At 35.3% G+C, this 22579-nt stretch overlaps 1 protein-coding gene across 2 annotated transcripts in view; it reads left to right on the top strand.

Moving 5' to 3' along the window:
* efl1 (elongation factor like GTPase 1) overlaps nt 1-20757 on the top strand; it is a 227931-nt gene extending 207174 nt beyond the window's left edge. For both annotated transcript variants that reach the window (XM_087260207.1, XM_087260208.1), the window contains exon 21: nt 19206-20757. In XM_087260207.1, the coding sequence (XP_087116333.1) occupies nt 19206-19394 (189 nt within the window). In that variant the 3' untranslated portion in view covers nt 19395-20757. The remainder of the gene's footprint in view (nt 1-19205) is intronic.
* Nucleotides 20758-22579: the final 1822 nt, after the last annotated feature.

Here is a 22579-nt window from a genome sequence, read left to right as displayed (position 1 = left end):
ATACTTGAGTATAAGGGCTGACCAGCATTCAGAATAGAATTGATGATGATCTTTGAATTGGTTGGATTGAGAAGTGCTCAATTACAGGAGAGCAAGAAAGCATTTATTTAAATTTAAAGAGAGTAATTGAATTGCATTTTAGCAAGTTTTTCTAGTTTTAAAAAAAGTCTGATGTGCAGTATCTATGGGGATGAATGATTGATGGATGAATGGATGGATGGAAAAATGGAAGTATGGATGGAGGGAGAAATAAAAATTAGTGAATGGATGAATGAATGGGTGAAATGACAAGAATTGATAGATGAATAAAATAATTGGACAGGCGGACGGACTGAGGGATGGGTGATAACTAAAACGACTGGATGGATGGATGAAAGGATGAATGGATTGATTGGTGGATGGATGGATGGATGGATGGATGAATGGATGATAAATAAAATGCATGGATGGAGGGATGGAGGGAGGGAGGGAGGAATGAACTAACATGCATAGATGGATAAATAAAATGACTGAATGGATAGATGGACGGATAGATAGAGGGAGAAATAAAAATTAATGGATGGATGAATGGATGAAATGACAATTTATGGAACTAAGATGGATGGATTGATAGATGGATAAATAAAATGACTGGATGGATGGATGGAGGGATGAACTAGGATGGATGAAAGGATGGATAGGTGATATCTAAAATGACTGGATGTATGTGTGGATTGATGGAGGGATGAACTAAGATGGATGGATAGATGAATGGATAAATAAAATGATTGGATGGATGGATGGATGGATGGATGGATGGATGGATGGATGGACAGACGGACGGACGTAAGGATGGAGGGATGGATGGATGGATATATGGATGATAACTAAAATAACTGGATATATGGGTGGATTGATGGAGGGATGAACTAAGATGGATGGATGGATAGATGGATGGAAAAATGAAATGACTGGACGGATGAATGGATGGATTGATGGAGGGATGAACTAAGATGGATGAATGGATAGATGAATAAATAAAATGACTGGATGGATGGATGGATGAATGGAGGGATGAACTAGGATGGATGGATGGATGGATGGATGGAGGAATGAACTAGAATGGATGGATGGATGGATGGATGGATGGAGGGATAAATGATAGATGGATGGACGGACGGAAGGATGGAGGGATAGGTGGATGGATGGATGATAACTAATATGACTGGATGTATGGGTGGATTGATGGAGGGATGAACTAAGATGGATGGATGGATAGATGGATGGAAAAATTAAATGACTGGACGGATGAATGGATGGATTGATGGAGGGATAAACTAAGATGGATGAATGGATAGATGAATAAATAAAATGACTGGATGGAAGAATGGATGAATGAAGGGATGAACTAGGATAGATGGATGGATAGATGGATGAATGGATGGATGGATGGATGGAGGAATGAACTAGAATGGATGGATGGATAAATGATAGATGGATGGATGGACGGACGGAAGGATGGAGGGATAGGTGGATGGATGGATGATAACTAATATGACTGGATGTATGGGTGGATTGATGGAGGGATGAACTAAGATGGATGGATAGATGGATGGATAAATAAAATGTCTGGGCGGATGGATGGACAGACAGATGGATGGATGGACGGACGGACAGAAGGATGGAGGGATAGATAGACGTATGGATGGATGATAACTAAAATGAATGGATGGATGGATGGATGGATGGACGGACTGATAGAGAGAGAAATAAAAATAAGTGGATGGATGGATGGATGAATGGATGAAATGACAATTGATGGATGTATGGGTGGATTGCTTGATGGATAGATGGATGGATAAATAAAATGATTGGGCGGACGGACAGATGGATGGATGGATGGATAAATATAAGGACTTATTGGATAGATGATGAATGGATAAAGAAATAAAATGGATAAATGAAGAAATATAAGGACCTAATGGATGGATGATGGTTGGATGGGATGACAGAGTTAAGGGTGGATGTAACAAAGGAACAATTGTTAAATAGATCGGTAGAAAAACAGATGTATGGACGGAGTGAGTTTAACTGACTAAATAACAGCTGGTCATTGGGCTCGGGGTTTATTGAAGCAGGTTTGAGTATGCACTGAATGGTTTTGCGTAGTGTCATATGGAACTCTTGATATTCCTCCACTACATCATGGCTTAGACTATATTTGGCCGTAATACTGCTAAGACAGTGCAGTAAGAGGACTCAGGTAATCAGGTGTGATTCACTCTAGAGCTTCACTGATCTTTTAACTCAATGGAGGCGTTGGCTTCTCTGAGGTGTTACTGTGTATTTTTAGCAGTGTGCTGCTCATGTGGGAGTTCATTGTGAATTAGTGGAGGTGTGTGTGTACGCGGGTCTGCGTGTGTGCATCTGAGTGCGTGTTCAAGTGTGTATGTCTCTGTATAAGTGCACGTGTTTGTGTCTGCATGTGTAAGTGTGTGTGTCTGTGTCTGTTTGCATGCCTGTGTGCGTGCGTGCGTGCATCTGTGTCCATGTGCAAGTGTGTGTATGCATATGTGTGTCTGTGTGTGCGTGCCGGTGTTTGTGTGCATGCCTGTCTGCGCAAGTGTGTGTGTCTCTGTGTATGTATGTGTGTTTGTGCACATGTCTGTGTGTATGTGTGCTCCAGTGTTTAAATGTGTCTGCGTGTGTGTGTGTGTGTGTGTGCGTGCGTGCGTGTATGTGTATGTGTGTGTGTCTACGTTTGTGTGGGGATTGTCGTGAAAGAGGATCAAAGGCTGTAGACACCACATGTGTGCCGTCTTTAACCGCTCGGCTGGCTGGACGCTCTCTCTCTCTCCAGCCTGGACTGCATGTCGGAGCGTGCTCTGTGGCCATATGGCTCTACTGTCAGCCAGGATGATGGGCCGAGTTAAGCTGGACATGATACACACACACACACACACTAAGGTCATATAAGGTCGTCTGCTACTTCAAAGCAGTTGTGCCAAATTTTATTCCGTCTCTTAGTGTAAAAATGTGATCTTATTCTCAAAATGCTCTTGATTCTGCTTTAAGTCCACTCGTGATGCACTCAATTGAAATGATCTTGATTAGAATTAAAACTCTTAGGGCTCTATTGTATGACATAAGCACGAAATGTCTATAGCACATGCTCAGGTGCCCTTAAACCATGTCTAATCCACTTTTACTATTTTATGGAGGGGAAAAACTGTGTGTGTGCCCAGCGCATTGTCTAAAAGGGCTGTCCTTATTCTCTTAATGAGGTGTGTTTTAATCGCTTAATAAAGTGTGTTTTGTGTCTGCCGTTCATTAAACCAATCAGAGTCTCATCTCCTAAATTCCCTTAAAGAGCTACTCACATTAGGCAAGGTCTTCTAGAACTGTGGCCAGGCGCGATTGTGCCCCCTCCCCAATTACTCTCAGCCTGCACTCGCATTGTAATCTTACCTTCCGAGCGCAAACACACTTAAGTCATCGATGATGCGACTGTTCAGTTTAACAGGAAGAGAAGCGCTCTCGCTCAGCACAGTGGACATTGCTTTAGTTATATTGTTTTGTATTATTTTAAGTAGTTTGGGATGCAGTGACACGCAGTCAAATATTTTGCCGAACAGATTCAACAATTTTGGCCCAATAAATGTTCATGTAAGTCCTCGTGCTGCAGGTATTAGGAGGTTTGCTGAAGGTGCAGCTGACATGCAGCAGGGGGTTTTGATCTTTGATAAACTATGGCAGTTTACATTGATTGAAAAGTAAGAATGATTAATAATCCATGTGAAACAGTCTCTTAAAAGTGATGATCCATCTTCAGTGTCTCACTAAGGCACACTTTGCGTTCACACTACAAGCGTACCGTACCCAACTGAACCATGTTCTGGCAAACCTCTTCCAACCGGGCTAGGGCCAGCCAACTGAACCGCACTTCAATTCGCAATTCAGAGCACTCACACTCATCAAACAAACCGGGAAATGCGCCCGGGCATGGTTTGGTTAATCTAGTGTGAGTGCACCCTAAGTGTCAGGTGTGCATTTGCTATTTACATGACAGATTTTGTAAGCTGAAAAAAAATTTATTCTTCTCTAGCAAGAAAACAAACGAAGATTATATGCGTGAAGTTAAAGACCATCCACAGAACAAGTCTCTTCTATTCAGTCTTTGACTTTATATTAGCTATTAGTTGGTCAATGGCGTGGTCTATAAGAACAGGAAACTGAGGCTACAATTTGCACAGGCTCACTAAAGTTGGAAAAATGGGTCTGATGAGTCTCAATTTCTGCTGTGACATTCGGATGGTTGGGTCAGAATTTGGCGTCAACAACATGAAAGCATGGATCCATCTTGCCTTTTGTCAACAGTTCAGGCTGGTGATGGTGGTGTAATGGTGTGGGGATATTTTCTTGGCACACTTTGCGCTCATTCAATTGAGCATCGTGTCAATGCCACAGCCTACCTGAGTATTGTTGCTGACCATGTCCATCCCTTTATTATCAGTGTACCCATCTTCTGTTGGCTACTTTCAGCAGGATAACGCACCATGTCATAAAGCGAGAATCATCTCAGACTGGTTTCTTGAACATGACAATGAGTTCACTGTACTCAAATGGCCTCCACAGTCACCATATCTCAATACAATAGAGCACCTTTGGGATGTGGTGGAACTGGAGATTTGCATCATGGATGTGCAGCTGACAAATCTGCAGCATATGCGTGATGCTATCATGTCAATATAGAGCAAAATCTCTGAGGAATATTTCCAGTGCCTTGTTGAATCTATGTCACAAAGGATTAAAGCAGTTCTGTTGGCAAAAAGGGGCCGAACCTGGTACTTTTAAAGTGTACCTAATAAAGTGGCCGGTGAGTGTATTTTACAGTTAGTTGTAAATTTTTTTATCTGGTGCTTATAATAAATAATATATCTACAACTTTTTTATAATATTGTTGATTTATTTAGTTGGTACTTCTAATATTGAATTAAATTAATGAACTAATTGATATATTTATTTGTTACAGTCTCACAATATGTTACATTTTACGCTTGTAATTATACATGATGATAGAAAAGCAAGTTCATGCACAGCCATCTGGTCACTGTCACAGAACATGCTAGATTATATGCTAATATAATACATTCTGTCTCGGCCCTCGGTGTTTATGCTGAGTGTTAAATAACTTAATTTTGTCTGAAACATTTTACTCTTGGACTTTTTGTCAAAACAGTAGAAAATAATCTCTGAATAAAGTTCTATATCTCTGCTAGAAGAGCAGTTAGTAATCTCTTCCTTCACATAAGCTTTTGGTACACTGCAAAAAATGCTTTTCTTGCCTATGTTTTTTGTCTTGTTTCTAGTCTAAATATCTAAAATTTCTTATATCAAGAAGCATTTTCTAGACAAGCAAAACATATTATCCTGTTTTGAGAAATAATATACCAATATTAAGTGAGTTTTTCCTTTAAACAAGCAAAATAATCTGCTAATAGGGTAAGCAAAATAATCTTGTTTTTTCTTTTGACGTAAGATTATTTTGCTTACCCCATTGGCAGATTATTTTGCTTGTTATAAAGAAAAACTCACTTAATAATGGCATATTATTTCTCAAAACAAGACAATATGCTTTTCTTGTCAAGAAAATTCTTCTTGATTTAGGAATTTTTAGATATTTGGACTAGAAACAAGACAAAAAATCAAGTAAGAAAAGCATTTTTTGCAGTGTAATGATTGTGTATGAGTGTATCTCACAATCTCTAACACGCACACATACACACACACATGCACACACCACTCAAAGTGTCCACTGGTCTTGGTTTTTGCAGACTACGTTTGCCTCGCTGGAGGAGGGTAATTCAATTCAATGTTTAATTCAAACCTTGCCTTGCTAGATTTGGAGCCCGCCGCATTTTCAATTCTTCTAAATGTGGCCTTTGTGTGCAAAGAAAGGACTAAAGATGCTGTAAAGTGTGTGTGTGTGTGTGTGTGTGTGTGCCTGTGCGCGTGTGCGCGTGTGCGTGTGTGTGTGTGTGTGTGTGTGCGTGTGTGTGCGTGTGTGTGCGCGTGCGCACGTGGCGTCTCTTATTACAGCTGAACTGCTGTTGATTTTTTCCTCTGGACCTTTTATGAGTCTTAAGGTGCTTGTTTTGACTCCAGGACTTTAACAAATCTGTGTTGTTTTGCAAAACCTAAAGAGTTTAAATAAATTGTTCGCCCAAAATTAAAAAATCTGTCTTCATTCACTCATCTTTGGAGAGTTTCATGTCCAGTATGACTTGTGGAACGTCTTTGAAATAGAAAAATGGAAGTAGCTATCGTGTTTGGTACAAAGAAAACTAAAGAAACAATGTAAAGGAGTTTATATAAAGGCTACCTTTATACCAACTTTATACAGTGTGTGTGTGTGTGTGTGTGTGTGTGTGTGTGTATATATATATATATGTGTGTGTGTATATATATATATATATGTGTGTGTGTGTGTGTGTGTGGACCATATATGTCCATATATGTCCATATATATGTGTGTGTGTGTGTGTGTGTGTGTGTGTGTGTGTGTGTGTGTGTGTGTGTGTGTGTGTGTGCGTGCGTGCGTGCGTGCGTGCGTGCGTGCGTGCGTGCGTGTGTGCGCGCGTGTGTGCGTGTACGTGTACGTGTGTGCGTGCGTGTGCGTGGGCCATTGTATGATTCTGACACAGTTGGTGTGGTTGGGTGTTAGTGCTGCTGGTGTACATCAGTATATGTCCATTTTAACTGTTGTATAAACGCAATATCACACTCATAGCAGTGCTATATTGCTGTATGTGTCACTCCAGTGATGATATACAGCTACATCGCACTGCTACTTGTGACATTGCGTTTATACAACAGTTAAAACGCAACAGAAAATCAAACACGGACATTTTTGTAAGAGGAACTACTTTCTTCCGCCATTCATACACCTGCAGTTGACCGTTAGAACAGCAGAAGCCGCTGCTACTTCACTAATGTTACTTAGAGCTAGTATTTGAATGATTCTCTAGCGTAATGTCTACAGTGATGACAAAACTGATGATTTTGCTCACGTATTAAAACGATAAGGCTGAACAGCATGAAATGCCATCAGTCTACAGAGATTTCTAAGTATTTCTCTGTTGCGATAGATGAATTACCAATGCGTGCAGCGAGGTTGCAGAAAAAAACGGGAGCCCTAGCAATGACATCCGATGCGGTACAGGGTTTGTTGTTGTCTTAGAGATAAGTTATATTGATTACATATTATATATATATTATTTACATAATGCTTTCAGTGTATTATAACAGCTTGTCAACCAGTGATAAGCACAGTTATTCAGCAAAATTAACGTTAAAGTGAGCGGCGTTCATCTGACAGGTTCATTTGCAATAGCATCCTCCCGATGGATATTGGATAAGACGAAATGGCCAAGCATCCAGCCGAAAAATACACAACTATCTCATTGAAACTCCAAGTGATTATACAAGAGCGAAGTTAAAGGCCTACAAGTCTTTGGATGCCTACAGTTTTGTTCTGTGTGGTCATGTGCAAGAAATAATGCTCCATGATTACCAGATTCAAAACTATGTAGTGCTAAAAAACGAGATTCTGCCAAGCCAAAGTCAAGGAAAGAAGACGGAACTGTACAAGGCCTGGGTAATCATCAACAAGCAAAACTGCATTCTGACAGCGAACTGCACCTGTACGGCAGGGTATGTGAACTTACACTTTTTCATTCTTAGCATTCAGTGTCCGCAGTTTAATTCACCATATTGAACTGTTTTTGCTGAAATCATTGCTGCAATCAAAAATGAGTAATGTGTATGATTCAGCATAGTGTCAACTTGAAGCAGGTTATGTTTCCCAGCTGTCTTTTCCTTTTTTTAACGCTCAATATTATGAGCACTGCTCCGTTTAAGCCCTCGCCATAGTAGTCATACTGATAGCAATCATATTTCAATCTGTTTCAAGCTACCAATATTTGAAATTACATATCAACAGAACAAAACCGAAATGTGATCACAGTCTGAGCACATGCGATCAATATACTTCACCCGCAGCTGTTTTTCAGTCATTTATATCCCTCATGTCCATGTCAGAGCTACAGTTCACCTATGTTTTCGTCAGTTGTTTAGAGATTTAGTCATTATAGCGGGTTAGTGTCTGCTTTTATATTTGGTGTCTGATTAATATTTGCTGGTAGGGAAAATCTATTTGTTCACTTCTGCTATTTATACTTTGATTTGCATTTCAATTATTTCTTCCATTTTACTGCAAATTAGAATAGAAACGTTATAAAGAGTACACAACCATACGTACTGACAGTTACAGGTACTGTACATTGTTATGGGTCAATGATGCTAATATTCGGCACAAATCCATCAATTTCCCCTTTCTGACTGTTCTTTTTGAATGAATGATGTAGAAGCACTGTTCATGCATGTTTCCTCATCGGTCAGTGATGCTATATTTTATTGCACAACAATAGTCTATCAGGCTTTTTGGCTAAAAAGAGAAACCATGGTTTAATTACAGTGTAAAAAATGCTTTTCTTGCTTAGATTTTTGTCTTGGTTTTAGTCTAATTATCTAAAATTTCTTATATGAAGAAGCATTTTGTAGACAAGCAAAACATATTGTCTTGTTTTGAAAAATAAAATGCCAATATTAAGTGAGTTTTTCCTTAATACAAGCAAAATAATCTGCCAATGGGGTAAGCAAATTAATCTTGTTTTTTCTTTTGACATAAGATTATTTTGCTTACCCCATTGGCAGATTATTTTGCTTGTTTTAAGGAAAAACTCACATAATATTGGCATATTATTTCTCAAAACAAGACAATATATTTTGCTTGTCTAGAAAATTCTCCTTGATTTAGGAATTTTTAGATATTTGGACTAGAAACAAGACAAAAAATCTAAGTAAGAAAAGCATTTTTTGCAGTGTAGTTATTATTAAGTTATTTTTAAATTTCACCCTCTGCTGTGCATGAACTAAGCTGTTGAATGGTCAGCGTATGAGGCGGCTAGGCTAACCTAGCTTCAATTTTGATTAACTTATTTTCTAATTAGTTGCCTATTAAGTCGTGAATATACACCTGTAACGCATACTGCAGTCCTTTTTTGTCTGACTTTTTCAAATATTTCGCCAAAAATGACAAATTATATCCCTGGGAATGGCTGACACCAGCGCATACATATTGTAGTACACCAGACACAAAAGTTTGACAGGCATAGCAACAGTAACTAAAGAGGGCGGGGCTTAGCGAAGGGTCAATTTGTATACACTACCTAACAAAAGTCTTGTCGCCTATCCAAGTTTCATGAACAACAAATAATAACTTGACTTCTAGCTGATCATTTGGTATCAGATTTATAGACAGTGTTTATAGTTTAAAGGCAAAGGGCTCTAGATTACGCTTGTTTTACCAAAATAAAACATGATCATACCTTGTTTTTTAATTATTTAATTAGGACAGTAAGGTCTGACTTTCCTTAGACAAAAGTCTTGTCACTGAACAGAAATAATGTCCAGTATAGAATATAAAGTCATGCTGCAGTGGAAAAAGAATGAATGTCGTGTATGACTCCCATGAGCTTGGAGGACTGCATCCATACATCTCTGCAATGACTCAGATAACTGATTAATAAAGGCATCTGGAATGGCAAAGAAAGCGTTCTTGCAGGACTCCCAGAGTTCATCTTACCCCAGACATGCTCAATAATGTTCATGTCTGATGACTGGGCTGGCCAATCCTGGAGCACTTTGACCTTCTTTGCTTTTAGGAACTTTGATGTGGAGGCTGAAGTATGAGAAGGAGCGCTATCCTGCTGAAGAATTTGCCTTCTGCTGTGGTTTGTAATGTAATGGGCAGCACAAATGTCTTAATACCTCAGGCTGTTGATGTTGCCATCCACTCTGCAGATCTCTCACACTCCACATACTGAATTTAACCCCAAACCATGATTTTTTTTCAACCAAACTTGACTGATTTCTATGAGATTCTTGGGTCCATGCGGGTTCCAATAGGTCTTCTGCAATATTCATGAAGATTGGGATGCAGTTCAACAGATGCTTCAAAGGAAAAATCTGCCTTCTGCCACTTTTCCATATGATCAGCTAGAAGTCAAGATATTGTTTGTTGCTATGAGATCGATGACAAGACTTTTGTCAGGCAATGTACAATCCAAAAAATTCAGATAAAACCCAAATTCACTCTCTGACTAACACTTAATGTATAAACATGAACAGGATTTTTCCGCTGCTGTTAGTTGTATGGTGCAAGCGCTGCTCTCTGTATGGTTGTTGATGTGGTTTTGTGGCTGCACATGTGTTGGTCTGCTAAAGGCATTTAGCGGATGGCTTTCAGAGCCAATGATACGTGAGGAAACCAGAGCGGCAATGCTAACCGGCAGGAGTCTGTCTTCTAAAGCAGGCCGGATGCCGTTTGTTGTGGATCTCTCACCTGTCTCTCTGAGTCGAGGAGGTGCCAAGCGCAGGACGCCGCACCATTAGTGTGAAAACTCCACACACTCCGTCTGACAGCCTGCATGCATGCGTGTGTGTATGTGTGTGTGTGTGGGCAGATGTCAAGCTCTGACAGCAGTACTTCCATTCAGAGAGAGTGTGTGTGTGTGTGTGTGTGTGTGTCTGTGTGTGTGTGTGTGTGTGTGTGTTTGTTCCCTACTGCGCCGAGAGCCCATTAGACACCATTAGACACATATGCCAGGGCCGCGAATCCGCCCTCGATCTGTCTGCCAAGCGTCTGCCCGCCCCTGCCATCACACACACACCACTTTAAACACACACACGCGCACACTAATCAGCGAGGCGCATGCAGGTCAACATAATCTAATTGTGTAGGATGGACAAAGAAATGGACTTGATGTGTGTGTGTGCGTCTGTTGTTTCAGTAGGATATATCTGTTCACTACAAAGTGTGTGTTCTCAGTGGTGTGTGCATGTGTGTTTTAAGTAGTGTATGTGTTTGCACGTTTAAAATGGTGTGTTGGTATGCAGTGGTGGGTTTGTGCATGTGTTTTTACAGTAGTGTGTGTGTGTGTGTGTATTTATAGTAGTGTATGTTTACAGAGGAGATGTGAGTTCACAGTGGTGTGTGTGTGTGTGTGTGTGTGTGTGTGTGTGTGTGTGTGTGTGTGTGTGTGTGTTTGTTTGAAGTGTGTGTTTGTTTGAAGTGTGTGTCTTACAGTGATGTGTGTGTGCTCAAAATGGTGCGTGTCTTCACATTCATGTTGTGTGTGTGTGTGCGTGTGTGTGTATGTGTGTGTGTACGTGCGTGTGTGTGCGCGTGCGTGCGCGCGTACAGTGGGCCATTGTATGATTCTGACACAGTTGGTGTGGTTGAGTGTTAGTGCTGCTGGTGGACATCAGTATACGTCTGCTCATTAAACCCTTCCGTCTCACTAGATTTCCATTCAGCCGCTTCCCTGTTTATTATGCCACAACTCTCAGATTCTGTTGCAATCTCAAACAACTGAAAGTCCAAAATAAACAGTGATGGAGTGTTTATGTGGTTAGATTGTACTTTTAAAATGCTGATTCAAATTTATTTATTTATTTATTTATTTATTTATTTATTTATTTATTTATTTATTTATTTATTTATTTATTTATTTATTTATGTGTTTGTTTATTTATTTATTTATGTATGTGTTTGATTGTGTATTTATTTATTTGTTGGTTTTTTATGTGTTTGAGTGTGTGTATTTATTTGTTTGTTTGTTTGTTTATGTGTATTTATTTATTTATGCATGTTTGTATGCTTTAATTTGTGCATTTATTTATTTATTTTTGTGTTTAGTTGTTTATTTTTGTAATATTTATTTATTTATTTATTTATTTATTTATTTATGTGTTTGATTGTGTTTATTTATTTATTTGTTAGTGTGTTTGAGTGTGTGTCTATTTTTTATGTGTTTGTGTGTTAATTAATTAATTTATTTATTTATGCATGTTTGTATGCTTTTATTTTTGCATTTATTTATTTATTTATTTTTGTGTTTAGTTGTTTATTTTTGTAATATTTACTTATTTATTTATTTATTTGTTTGTTTGTTTGATTGTGTGTTTATTTATTTGTTGGTTTGTTTATGTGTTTGAGTGTGTGTCAATTTTTATGTGTTTGTGTGTTTATTTATTTATTTATTTATTTATTTGTGTTTGATTGTGTATTTACTTATGCATGCATGTTTATATTTATTTATTTGTGTATGTTTATGTATTTGTTTATGTATTTATTTGTTTATTTTTTATTTATTTGTTTGATTGTTTATTTTTATTATTTATTTAAGCATGTTTGTATGCTTTTCTTGTTTTTATTTATTTATTTAGTTTGCATATTTATTTTATTATTATGAGTTTTTTATTTATTAATTTATTGATTTTATTTATTTATGTGTTTGGTGTTGTAATGATTTATTTATTTAGGCATTTTGTATGCTTTTATTTATTTAGTTATTTACTTATTATGTGTTTGTTTTTTGTATTTTATTTATTTATGTGTTTGTTTTTATTTAATATTTATTTATTTATGTGTTCATGTATTTATTCGTGTTTATTTATAATTTCGATTGTTTATTTATTTATTTATGTATGTATGTATTCATTTGTGTTTATTTACATTTTCTATTGTTTTTATTTATTTATTTAATTATTTATATGTTTATGTGTTTATGTATTTATTTGTGTTTATTTATATTTTCAATTGTTTTTTGATTTTGTGTTTATTTATTTATTTATTTATTTATTTATTTATGTGTTTGTTTGTGTATTATTTATTTAATTTTTATGTGTTTGTTTATGTGTTTGATTTTATATATTTATTTATTGATTGATTTATTGATTTATTGATTTATTTGTTTGTTTATTTTATGTATGTTTATATGATTATATTTTTTATCATTGTTTTTTTTTTTTTGTTTATTTATTTTATTTTATTTTTTATGCATGCATGTTTGTCTATGTTATTTTTATCATCAGCTATCATCATTCATTATCAATATTCATAAAAATATATTCTGTTTGTTTTTCATCTATTGTTTATATATTACTTGACCCCTACTTTAATTACACAGCTTTTTTTAATAGTTGTAGTTTTTGGTTTAAAAAAGAAAATCATGAAATGATGAAATCATGATGACTCTTGTATGTTTGTGCACAGATGAAAAGTGTGCTATCACCTGTTGGCTTGTGCCTGAATGAGACGCCCAGTACAAAAGCTTTTATTGTGCAAGAAAAAAAAGGGATAGAAAGCCAAGCTGTTGGTTTAACGGACCAAGAGAGAGAGAATAACGGATGAGAATAAAGCAGATATTAACTCAGAGAGTGTGGAGAGGATGATTGGATGTGCAGAAGCAGATCGAGGCGTTTGCTGGGCCTCTGCCATCTGTCTGAGGTAACGGAGCTCCCACTGAGGGGCCTCTGGGGGACCAGGTGCAGGGGCCCACTGGACTCTTACAGTAATGCATCACTTAGATAAGGTAATACTGCTTAGAAAGGTATTACTTATCAAATATGCATAATCTGCAAATACGTATATTTCTTTATTCATTTATTCAGTATTAATCAGAAAACTTTTCTGTGTTAAAAATATATACCTAGTTTTGCTGACTGGTCAATAATAAAATTGAGGGGAGAAGATTGTCTGTTGACTGTTTTATTAAAAAAAAATTTATGTTTTATTAGTGGTTGTGTGAGTTAAATGTATTTATTTGTTTATTTGTCCATCCATCCATCCATCCATTCCTGTATTTATTATTTATTTGGTTGTTTATTTATTTGTTTTTATTTATTGCTTGATTGATTGATTGATTGATTTATTGATTGATTGATTGATTGATTGATTGATTGATTGATTGATTGATTGATTGATTGATTGATTGATTGATTGGTTGATTGGTTAATTGATTGATTGGTTGGTTGGTTGGTTGGTTGGTTGGTTGGTTGGTTGGTTGGTTGGTTGGTTGATTGATTGATTGATTGATCCATCAATTTATCTATTTATTTATTTATTCATCCATAAATCTATCTATTTTTTCATTTATCCCTTTATGTATTAGTTAGTTTATTTATTTATTCCTCCATCCATCTATTTATTTGTTTGTTTATTTATTTATCCCTCCATCCATTTATTTATCCATAAATTTATTAATTTGTTTATTCATTTTTTATATTTGTTTGTCCATCGATTTATTTATTTATTTATTTATTTATTCCTTCATCTATCATTATTTATTAATTAATTCATTAATTTATTTAGTAAATTATTCATTAGTTATTTATTTATTTATTCATGCATTCATTCGTTTTTATTTTTATTTATTGATTTATTTATTGATTTTTATTTTAGTAATGTTCATGTCTGTTTTGAATAATAATTTTTTCTTTTTAATTTTCATGTATTTGTTTTTTGAGTCTTTATTTATTTGTTATTTTTCATTTTTACAATTATTAATGACTTAGTAATATATTGCAATAGGTAATGCCTATTTTTTATTTCTATAAAAAAATGTTATGGATATGCGTGATTCCTTGTGTTATTATTAATGAACTAATATACTATTAGGTAATCCAATTAATTTCTTTATGTCCTTCTTTTTGTTTTTTTCTTTCTTTAAGAGTCATGATACTGCCTGTTTTGATTAATCCAGTCACTTAAAATATTATTTGTAATTTGTGTAATGTTTTCTTATGTAAAAAAACAAAAAAGTGCATTTAAAATAAACAGAAAAAGTAGATAAAAAGAAGTAAAAACTTATTTATTACATTATATAGTTTTTATTTATTCTCTCATTCAGTGTGAAGTACTTGTAATAAAATAAGGTTTGTGTTTTCTGTTTTTCTATAAATCACTTTATATTAAGTAGTCATCTATATTAAGATTCTGGATTAACTAGTACATGTAACAAGAAAGAACAAGAAATTTTGAATAAGTAAAAATATATTTTAAAATATTGTTGTAAAGCAAAATGTGTTTATTCATGTATTTATTTATTTATCCACATATCAATCCATTTATTTTTATATTTGTTTATCCATCCAAATTACTTATCCCTCCAACTGTTTATTTATATATTTATTTATTTATATTGTATGTATGTATGTATGTATATATATATATATATATATATATATATATATATATATATATATATATATATATATATATATATATATATATATATATATATATATATATATATATATATATATATATATATATATTCCTCCATCCATCCATTTATTTATTTATCCATCTATACATCAATCCATTTATTAATCCCTCCATCTATCCATCCATTCATCTATCCATTGATTTATTCCTTAATTCATTAATCCATCCATGCATTAATTTGTTTATTTGTTAATTTATTCATTTATTCATTCCTTTATTTATTCATTTATTTATTAATTTTGACTTCCATTAATTTTTTTATTCATTTGTTTATTTCTCCGTCCATCTATGCATCCATTAATTAATGTATTTGTTTATTCATTCATTTATTTATTCATTCTTTTTAATTTTTTTTAATCATTAATTTATTTATTATTTTTTTTCATTAGTTTGTTATTTTATTCATTCTCTATTTATTTATCTATCGCTTCTTCCGTCCATCCACTTATTTATTCATTCATTTATTTATTTATTTATTTATTTATTTATTTGTTTGTTTGTTTGTTTATTTATTCATTAATTTCTTCATTCATTTATTTATTTCTTCATTCACTCATTTATTTATTTATTAATGAATTAATTAATTTATTATTTTAAATAAACAAACATTACTTCACCCCTAAAATGAGAAATGCAGAACAGTAAAACTGGCAGTGTAAATCAGATGGTTTGAGCTGACGTGTTGATCATCACGGGGCCTCTCGGGGACCAGGTGCAGGGCCCCACTGGACTCTTACAGTAATTGTACCACTCGCACTATTGTCTGAACATGAGCTCATATTGTGTGCAAGTGTGTGTGTGTGTGTGTTGCTGCTGGGATTGCGTCATCCGTCAAGCACCTGCTCCCATTGCTCTCTCTCTCCCTCTCTCTATGTGTGTGTGCGCGCACTGGTACTTGCTCTCGCTGGGCCTCATATAATGGCCATTATGTGTATCTCTTCACAGTGGACAATTGCGTGGTCTGCTTCAGCTCTGGATCGCCTCAGTTTCCTTCTATGCTGAGAGGAAGGAGAGAAAGAGGGAGAGATATTATGTGCTATTTCTAATGATCTGAACTTTTATCAGCAGATTAACTGAACATGGTGCCATTACTTGTCATAAAAATTGCTGAAGCATCAGTGGCAATTTACAATGTGCTGTACGTTACATAATACACCAGAGGATGAGCTAATCCTGGTAGACTCAACCCAACATTATTTCATTCATTCATTCATTTATTTTTCGACTTAGTCTCTTTGTTAATCAAGGGTCGCCACAGCGGAATGAACCGCCAACTTATCCAACATAAGTTTTATGCAGCAGATGCCCTTTCAGCCGCAACCCAATACTGGGAAACACCCATACACTCTTATTGACACTCAAACACTACGGCCAATTTAGCAAACTCCACACAAAAATGCCAACTGATCCAGCCGAGGCTCGAACCAGTGCCCCCAACATTATTTAATTTTCATATTTATATTCGATAGTCCAGTAAACAAAATACCTGGCAGTTATATATATATATATATATATATATATATATATATATATATATATATATATATATATATATATATATATATTTTTTATTTATTTTTTTTTATTTCAAAGAAAGTATTATTCATTGTATTCTGTATTCATTAATCAAGAGTTTCGACTGTTTTTGCTGGAGTATCTGAGGCACAAGCTGTAAAGGCTCCTCCCTCTTTTGGAAAGTGGGGCGGGGAGCAGCAGCTCATTTGCATTTAAAGAAATGCAAATGAAAATAATGTTTTTGATTCACTGTTTATTTTAAGATAAAACTTCTCAGACATATCCAGGAGACTGCTGAGACTACTGCTGCATCGCAATTTGCATACAATCTATCCTAAATTGTATTAAAAATAGAACTAGTATCCAAACCATAGTATGTTGAAAAGAGCATGCTAAAGGTTCCCGGATGATTTATTTCCGGTAAAAATTAGAAGTGTAGAAGCGTTCGTACTCTAATCACTAATATTTCCCACAATACATTGTGCATCAATGTGCATACAAACTTGGGTACAAACTTGGCAGACACACAAGACCAACCATCAAGTAGAGTTGTTTGAATGACTATTAATTAATATCTAGCCAACTGGAAAATATTTAAATCACATTTTCCATGTTATATTTTATCTGCAACAACAATTTGAACTTATATTAAGATATGTTTGGATATTAACTTCTGAATGGATATATATCCAAAGACCTGAGGAGATTTTACTGCAATTAATACCCGCGAATGGCAGATTAAACTGCTGCTGCATCTCCAATAAGGTATGGTGCATCCGGAAGTAATCATAGCACTTCACTTTTTCCACATTTTTTTATGTTACAGCCTTATTCATTTATTTCCTCAAAATTCCACAATGTGAAAAAAGATTTTTTGAAATTGTTGCAATATTATTACAAATAAAAAACCTGAAAATCACATGTACAAAAGTATTCACAGCCTTTGCTCAATACTTTATTGATGCACTTTTGGCAGCAATTACAGCCTCCAGTCTTTTTAAATATGATGCCACAAGCTTGGCAAACCTGTCTTTGGGAATTTTTGCTCATTCATCTTTGCAAGCTCTATCAGGTTGGATGAGAAGTGACAGTGTACAGCCATTTTCAGATCTTTCCAGAGATGTTCAATAGAATTTAGGTCTGGGCTCTGGCTGGGCCACTAAAGTACATTCACTGAGTTGTTGTAAAGCCACTCCATTGATATTTTAACGGTGTGCTTTGGGTTATTGTCCTGCTGGAAGATGAAACGTCGCCCCAGTCTGAGGTCAAGAGCACTCTGAAGTAGGTTTTTATTCAGGATGTCTCTGCACATTGCTGCATTCATCTTTCCCTCTATCCTGACCAGTCTTCCAGTTCCTGCTGCTGAAAAACATCCCCACAGCATGATGCTGCCACCACCATGCCTTACTGTAGGGATGCTATTAGCCTGGTGATGAGCGGTGCCTGGTTTTCTCCAAACGTAACACCTGGAATTCACTCCATTCAGTTCAATTTTAGTCTCATCAGACCAGAGAATTGTGTTTCTTATGGTCTGAGAGTCTTCAGATGCCTTTTGGCAAATTCCAGGCGGGGAATGGCTTCAGCCTGGCCACTCTACAATACAGGTCTGATTGGTGGATTACTGCACAGATGGTTGTCCTTCTGTAAGGTTCTCCTCTCTCCACAGAAGAACGCTGAAGCTCAGACAGAGTGATCATTGGGTTATTGATCACCTCCCTGACTAGGACCCTTCTGCCCCATTCACTCAGCTTAGATGGCCGGCCAGCTCTAGGAAGAGTCCTGGTGGTTCCAAACATCTTCCACTTACTGATGATGGAGGCCACTGTGCTCTTTGGAGCAGCCGAAATGTTTCCTGTCTCAGAGGTCTACAGACAATTCTTTTGTCTTCATGCTTGGTTTGTGCTTTGACATGCATTGTCAATCCTGGGACCTTATATAGACAGGTGTATGCCTTGTCAAATCGCGTCCAATCAACTGAATTGACCACAGGTGAACTCCAATTAAGCTTCTGAAACATCTCAAGAATGATCAGTGGAAACAGAATGTACCTGAGCTCAATTTAGAGCTTCACGCCAAAGGCTGTCAATACTGATGTACAAGTGATTTTTCAGGTTTTTTGTTTTTAACAAATTTGCAAAAATTTTAAAACACTTGAAAAATAATTTTGAGGAAATAAATTAATTTAATCCATTTTGGAATAAGGCTGTAATATAAAAAAATGTGGAAAAAGTAAAGCACTATGAAGACTTTACAGATGCACTATAGGTAATTAGATAGGAAAGAAATGTGGATGATGTATTGACAGGGGACTTAACTAAGCAACATAACAGTATGTCCCAAAACTTGCATACTCTTCTGTTACACACTCAAAAGTATATACTTCTTGACAATAAGTACACACTTTTTGGGCATAGTATAATTATGTGAATTGGTACGCAGCACAAATCTTATAAAAAGGTGTCTTGTTTTGAATTGCCTACTGATATATTGATATACACATGGTATGTTTGTGTTTCAGGTTATCGGCAGTGATCCGTTCTGGGTTCCCACTACTGAAGAAGAGTACCTGCACTTCGGAGAAAAAGCAGACTCGACCAATCAGGCTCTGAAATACATGAACGCCGTCCGCAAACGCAAAGGCCTCTACGTTGAGGAGAAGATCGTTGAACACGCTGAAAAACAGCGAACGCTCGGCAAGAACAAATAAAGCTGATTCTCATTTACCAAACACTATCAGAAATGCCAATTTTATGTGGATTACAGCATTCAGTTCAACCTAAGAATTGTTCGCATGATTGGTTAATTTATTTAAAGGCACAGTTCACCCTAAACTTGGTATGCTTTTTGTTTTTTTCTTGCTGAAGAAGAAAGTAGAGTTTCTGAAGTTATGGTTCTTGGTGATTCATAAAATGTAATTCAGTGGCTACTGGTACTTTAAGAGTCAAAAACACACACAGAAGCAACACTAAATTAATACTTACACTGACGTGTAAAGTTCATAAGACATTTACTAGTCATCAGGAGCCACACACTGCAAGGCGATGTTTTCTTTGAGGTTTTCTTGCCTTGTTTCTAGTCTAAATATTTAAAATGGTTTTAAATCAAGTTGTAAAAAAGCATGTCTTGTTTTCAGAAATCACAAGTTAACATTAAGTGACTTTTTCCTTTAAAACTAGCTAAACTGTCTGTCAGAAGGTAAATAAAATAGACTTTTAAAATAAATTTGCTTACATCATTGACAGATTATTTAGCTCATCTTGAGGAAATTTTTTTTATTTTTTTTTTTACTTGCCAAGAAAGAGCTTCTTGATTTATGAATGGTTGGATATTTGGACTAGAAACAAGACAAAACCTAATTAATAAGAAATGAATTTTTGCAGTTTGTGGCTCTTGATGAGGTTTTATGAATGCTCAGTCTGTACACGAAAATTAATATCATTTACATTTACAACCTTATCCACAGCCTAAAAAAATGTATTTAGTTGGATATACATGCTTTTTTTTTTTTTTTTTTTTAAACGAACTTGCATTCTATGATTCACAAAAGATCACAGTTTCAGTTTAAAACCTGTACAATGTTGTATTCACGCAAAGAAAAATAACTGCATCTTGTTGAATAATTGAAGAGCACAGTTTCAAGATGTTATGTTTACTCATGTTTCATGAAAGACTTTTATTGAGAATTGAAGAGTTTAGATGCAAAATCCTCTGTGCTGTCTAAAATGTTCTTCAAAAATGTCTCATAAAATCAAAGAATGACGTTTGCTGTTTGTTCAAACCTTTTTTTTTTCTTTTTTTTTAAATAAGCTAAATCAACACAATTATTGAGGTTTTTGGGGAAAAACATTATTTTATGTTTAATCCACTTAAATTTGTAAAAACTAATTAGTTAGCTTCATTCCTACATGTTGTCCCATCACAAATTGAATGTGTGGAACCCAGCATTTTTACAGTGTGTTTATATTAAGCTATTTCATATTAAATGTGCAATAAAATGAAAATATAACTAATAAATAACGTGAAAAATGATTATCAAATTACTTGCAATAAAAGTGAAATTACTGAACCTATGCCACCGGTCAAATGTTTGGAGTCAGGTTTTATTTTTATGTTTTTGGTTTTCTTCAAGAAAATGATTCTGTTCATCAAGATGGCATTTATTAAATGTAAAAATATTGTTAAATTGTTATTACCATTTTTAATGATAATAATAATAATAATAATAATAACAACAGTAATAATAATAATAATAACAACAGTAATAATAATGATAATAATAACAATAATAATAATGGGCAAAGCAGTGACGCAGTAGGTAGTGCTGTCGCTTCACAGCAAGAAGGTCGCTGGGTCGCTGGTTCGAGCCTCGGCTCAGTTGGCGGTTCTGTGTGGAGTTTGCATGGGGTTTCCTCCGGGTGCTCCGGTTTCCCCCACAGTCCAAAGACATGCGGTACAGTTGAATTGGGTAGACTAAATTGCCCGTTGTGTATGAGTGTGAATGTGTGTGAATGTTTCCCAGAGATGGGTTGCGGCTGGAAGGGCATCCGCTGCATAAAAAAGTTGCTGGATAAGTTGGTGGTTCATTCCGCTGTGGTGACCCCAGATTAATAAAGGAATTAAGCCAACAAGAAAATGAATGAATGAATAATAATAATAATAATAACAATAATAATAATAATAATAACAATAATAATAATAAACTCTAATAAACGTGTGGCTCTGAAGTAATGAAGCTGAAAATTCATCTTTAGAATCACTGGAATAAATTATTAAATTAAATGATCATTTACTTTTGAGCCGTTATTTTATAGCACAATAACATTTCACAATTGCAAATAAATGCAGCCTTGGTGAGCAGGAGAAGCTTAATTTAAAACATTTAAAAATCGCACTGATCCCAAAATTTTGACTGGTAGTGTCCATACAGAAGTATGAGGAAAATATTGATCTTAGAAGAAAATTTCAGATGCTACTGATGAAGTTTTCACAAATAAACTCTTCAATTACATAACACCTGGCTAAATCTGGCCGGATAATGAGTCGATCAGTATCAGTTACAATTCACTCGCTATTTATTCAACCTCAAGCCAAACTTTCTGAGTTTCTTTCTTCCATTAAACACAAAAGAAGATATTTCGAAAAAAGCTGAAAACCTGTAACCATTGACTTGCACAGTAGGAAACACACACAATATGGTAATCAACGGTTCCAACATTTTTCTTGTTATCTTCTTATGTGTTTAAAAGAACATAGAAATTTAAAACCGTTTGAAACAAGTAGATGTTGAGAAATAATAACAGGATTTTCATTTTTGGGTGAACTATTCCTGTTCATTTTTGAAGAAAATGATTTCAGATGCCACTTTTTGCATCTAAACTCTTCAATTACTTAACCACTCCTTCATTTCACTTTAAAGCCATTCAATTGGCTAAAACTGACCAGATAATGATTCGATCAGTATCTTAAAGCTGTGTCTCATTTCAGAGGCAGCATCCTCCGAAGGATGCTTTCGAAGTGCGCTGCGTCATCACGGCGCGACTGATTTAAAAAAAATTTAAAAGCTCATTCAAATTCAGCCTCTAAATACCTGCTTCGTTTCCCAGGTAATAAAGGACACAACCGGTGGATCCTTCACGGCCTTGAACGTCCCAAGATTCATTGCGAGCTGATAACGGGAGGACGTTTTTAAAAGAAAACTTCGGTTTAAATGTATGAATTAGGTTTATTTTACTTGGATATGTACACAAAACGAGTGTGACGTGTCATATTAAAGAGGGATTTTATAGACAGTTTACATTTTTATTTGTACACACTGTAAAAAGTGAAAACTTCAATTACTTCGACTTGTTACAATTAAATAAATTAAGTTTGGCAAACTTAATTCATGACAGT

The sequence above is a fragment of the Danio rerio genome, chromosome 7 (genome assembly GCF_052040795.2).
Source record: "Danio rerio strain M-AB ecotype USA chromosome 7, GRCz13ab, whole genome shotgun sequence".
In the NCBI taxonomy this organism is placed as follows: domain Eukaryota; kingdom Metazoa; phylum Chordata; class Actinopteri; order Cypriniformes; family Danionidae; genus Danio; species Danio rerio.
Note: the sequence above shows the minus strand (reverse complement) of the source record. Positions and strands in the feature narration are given on the sequence as shown.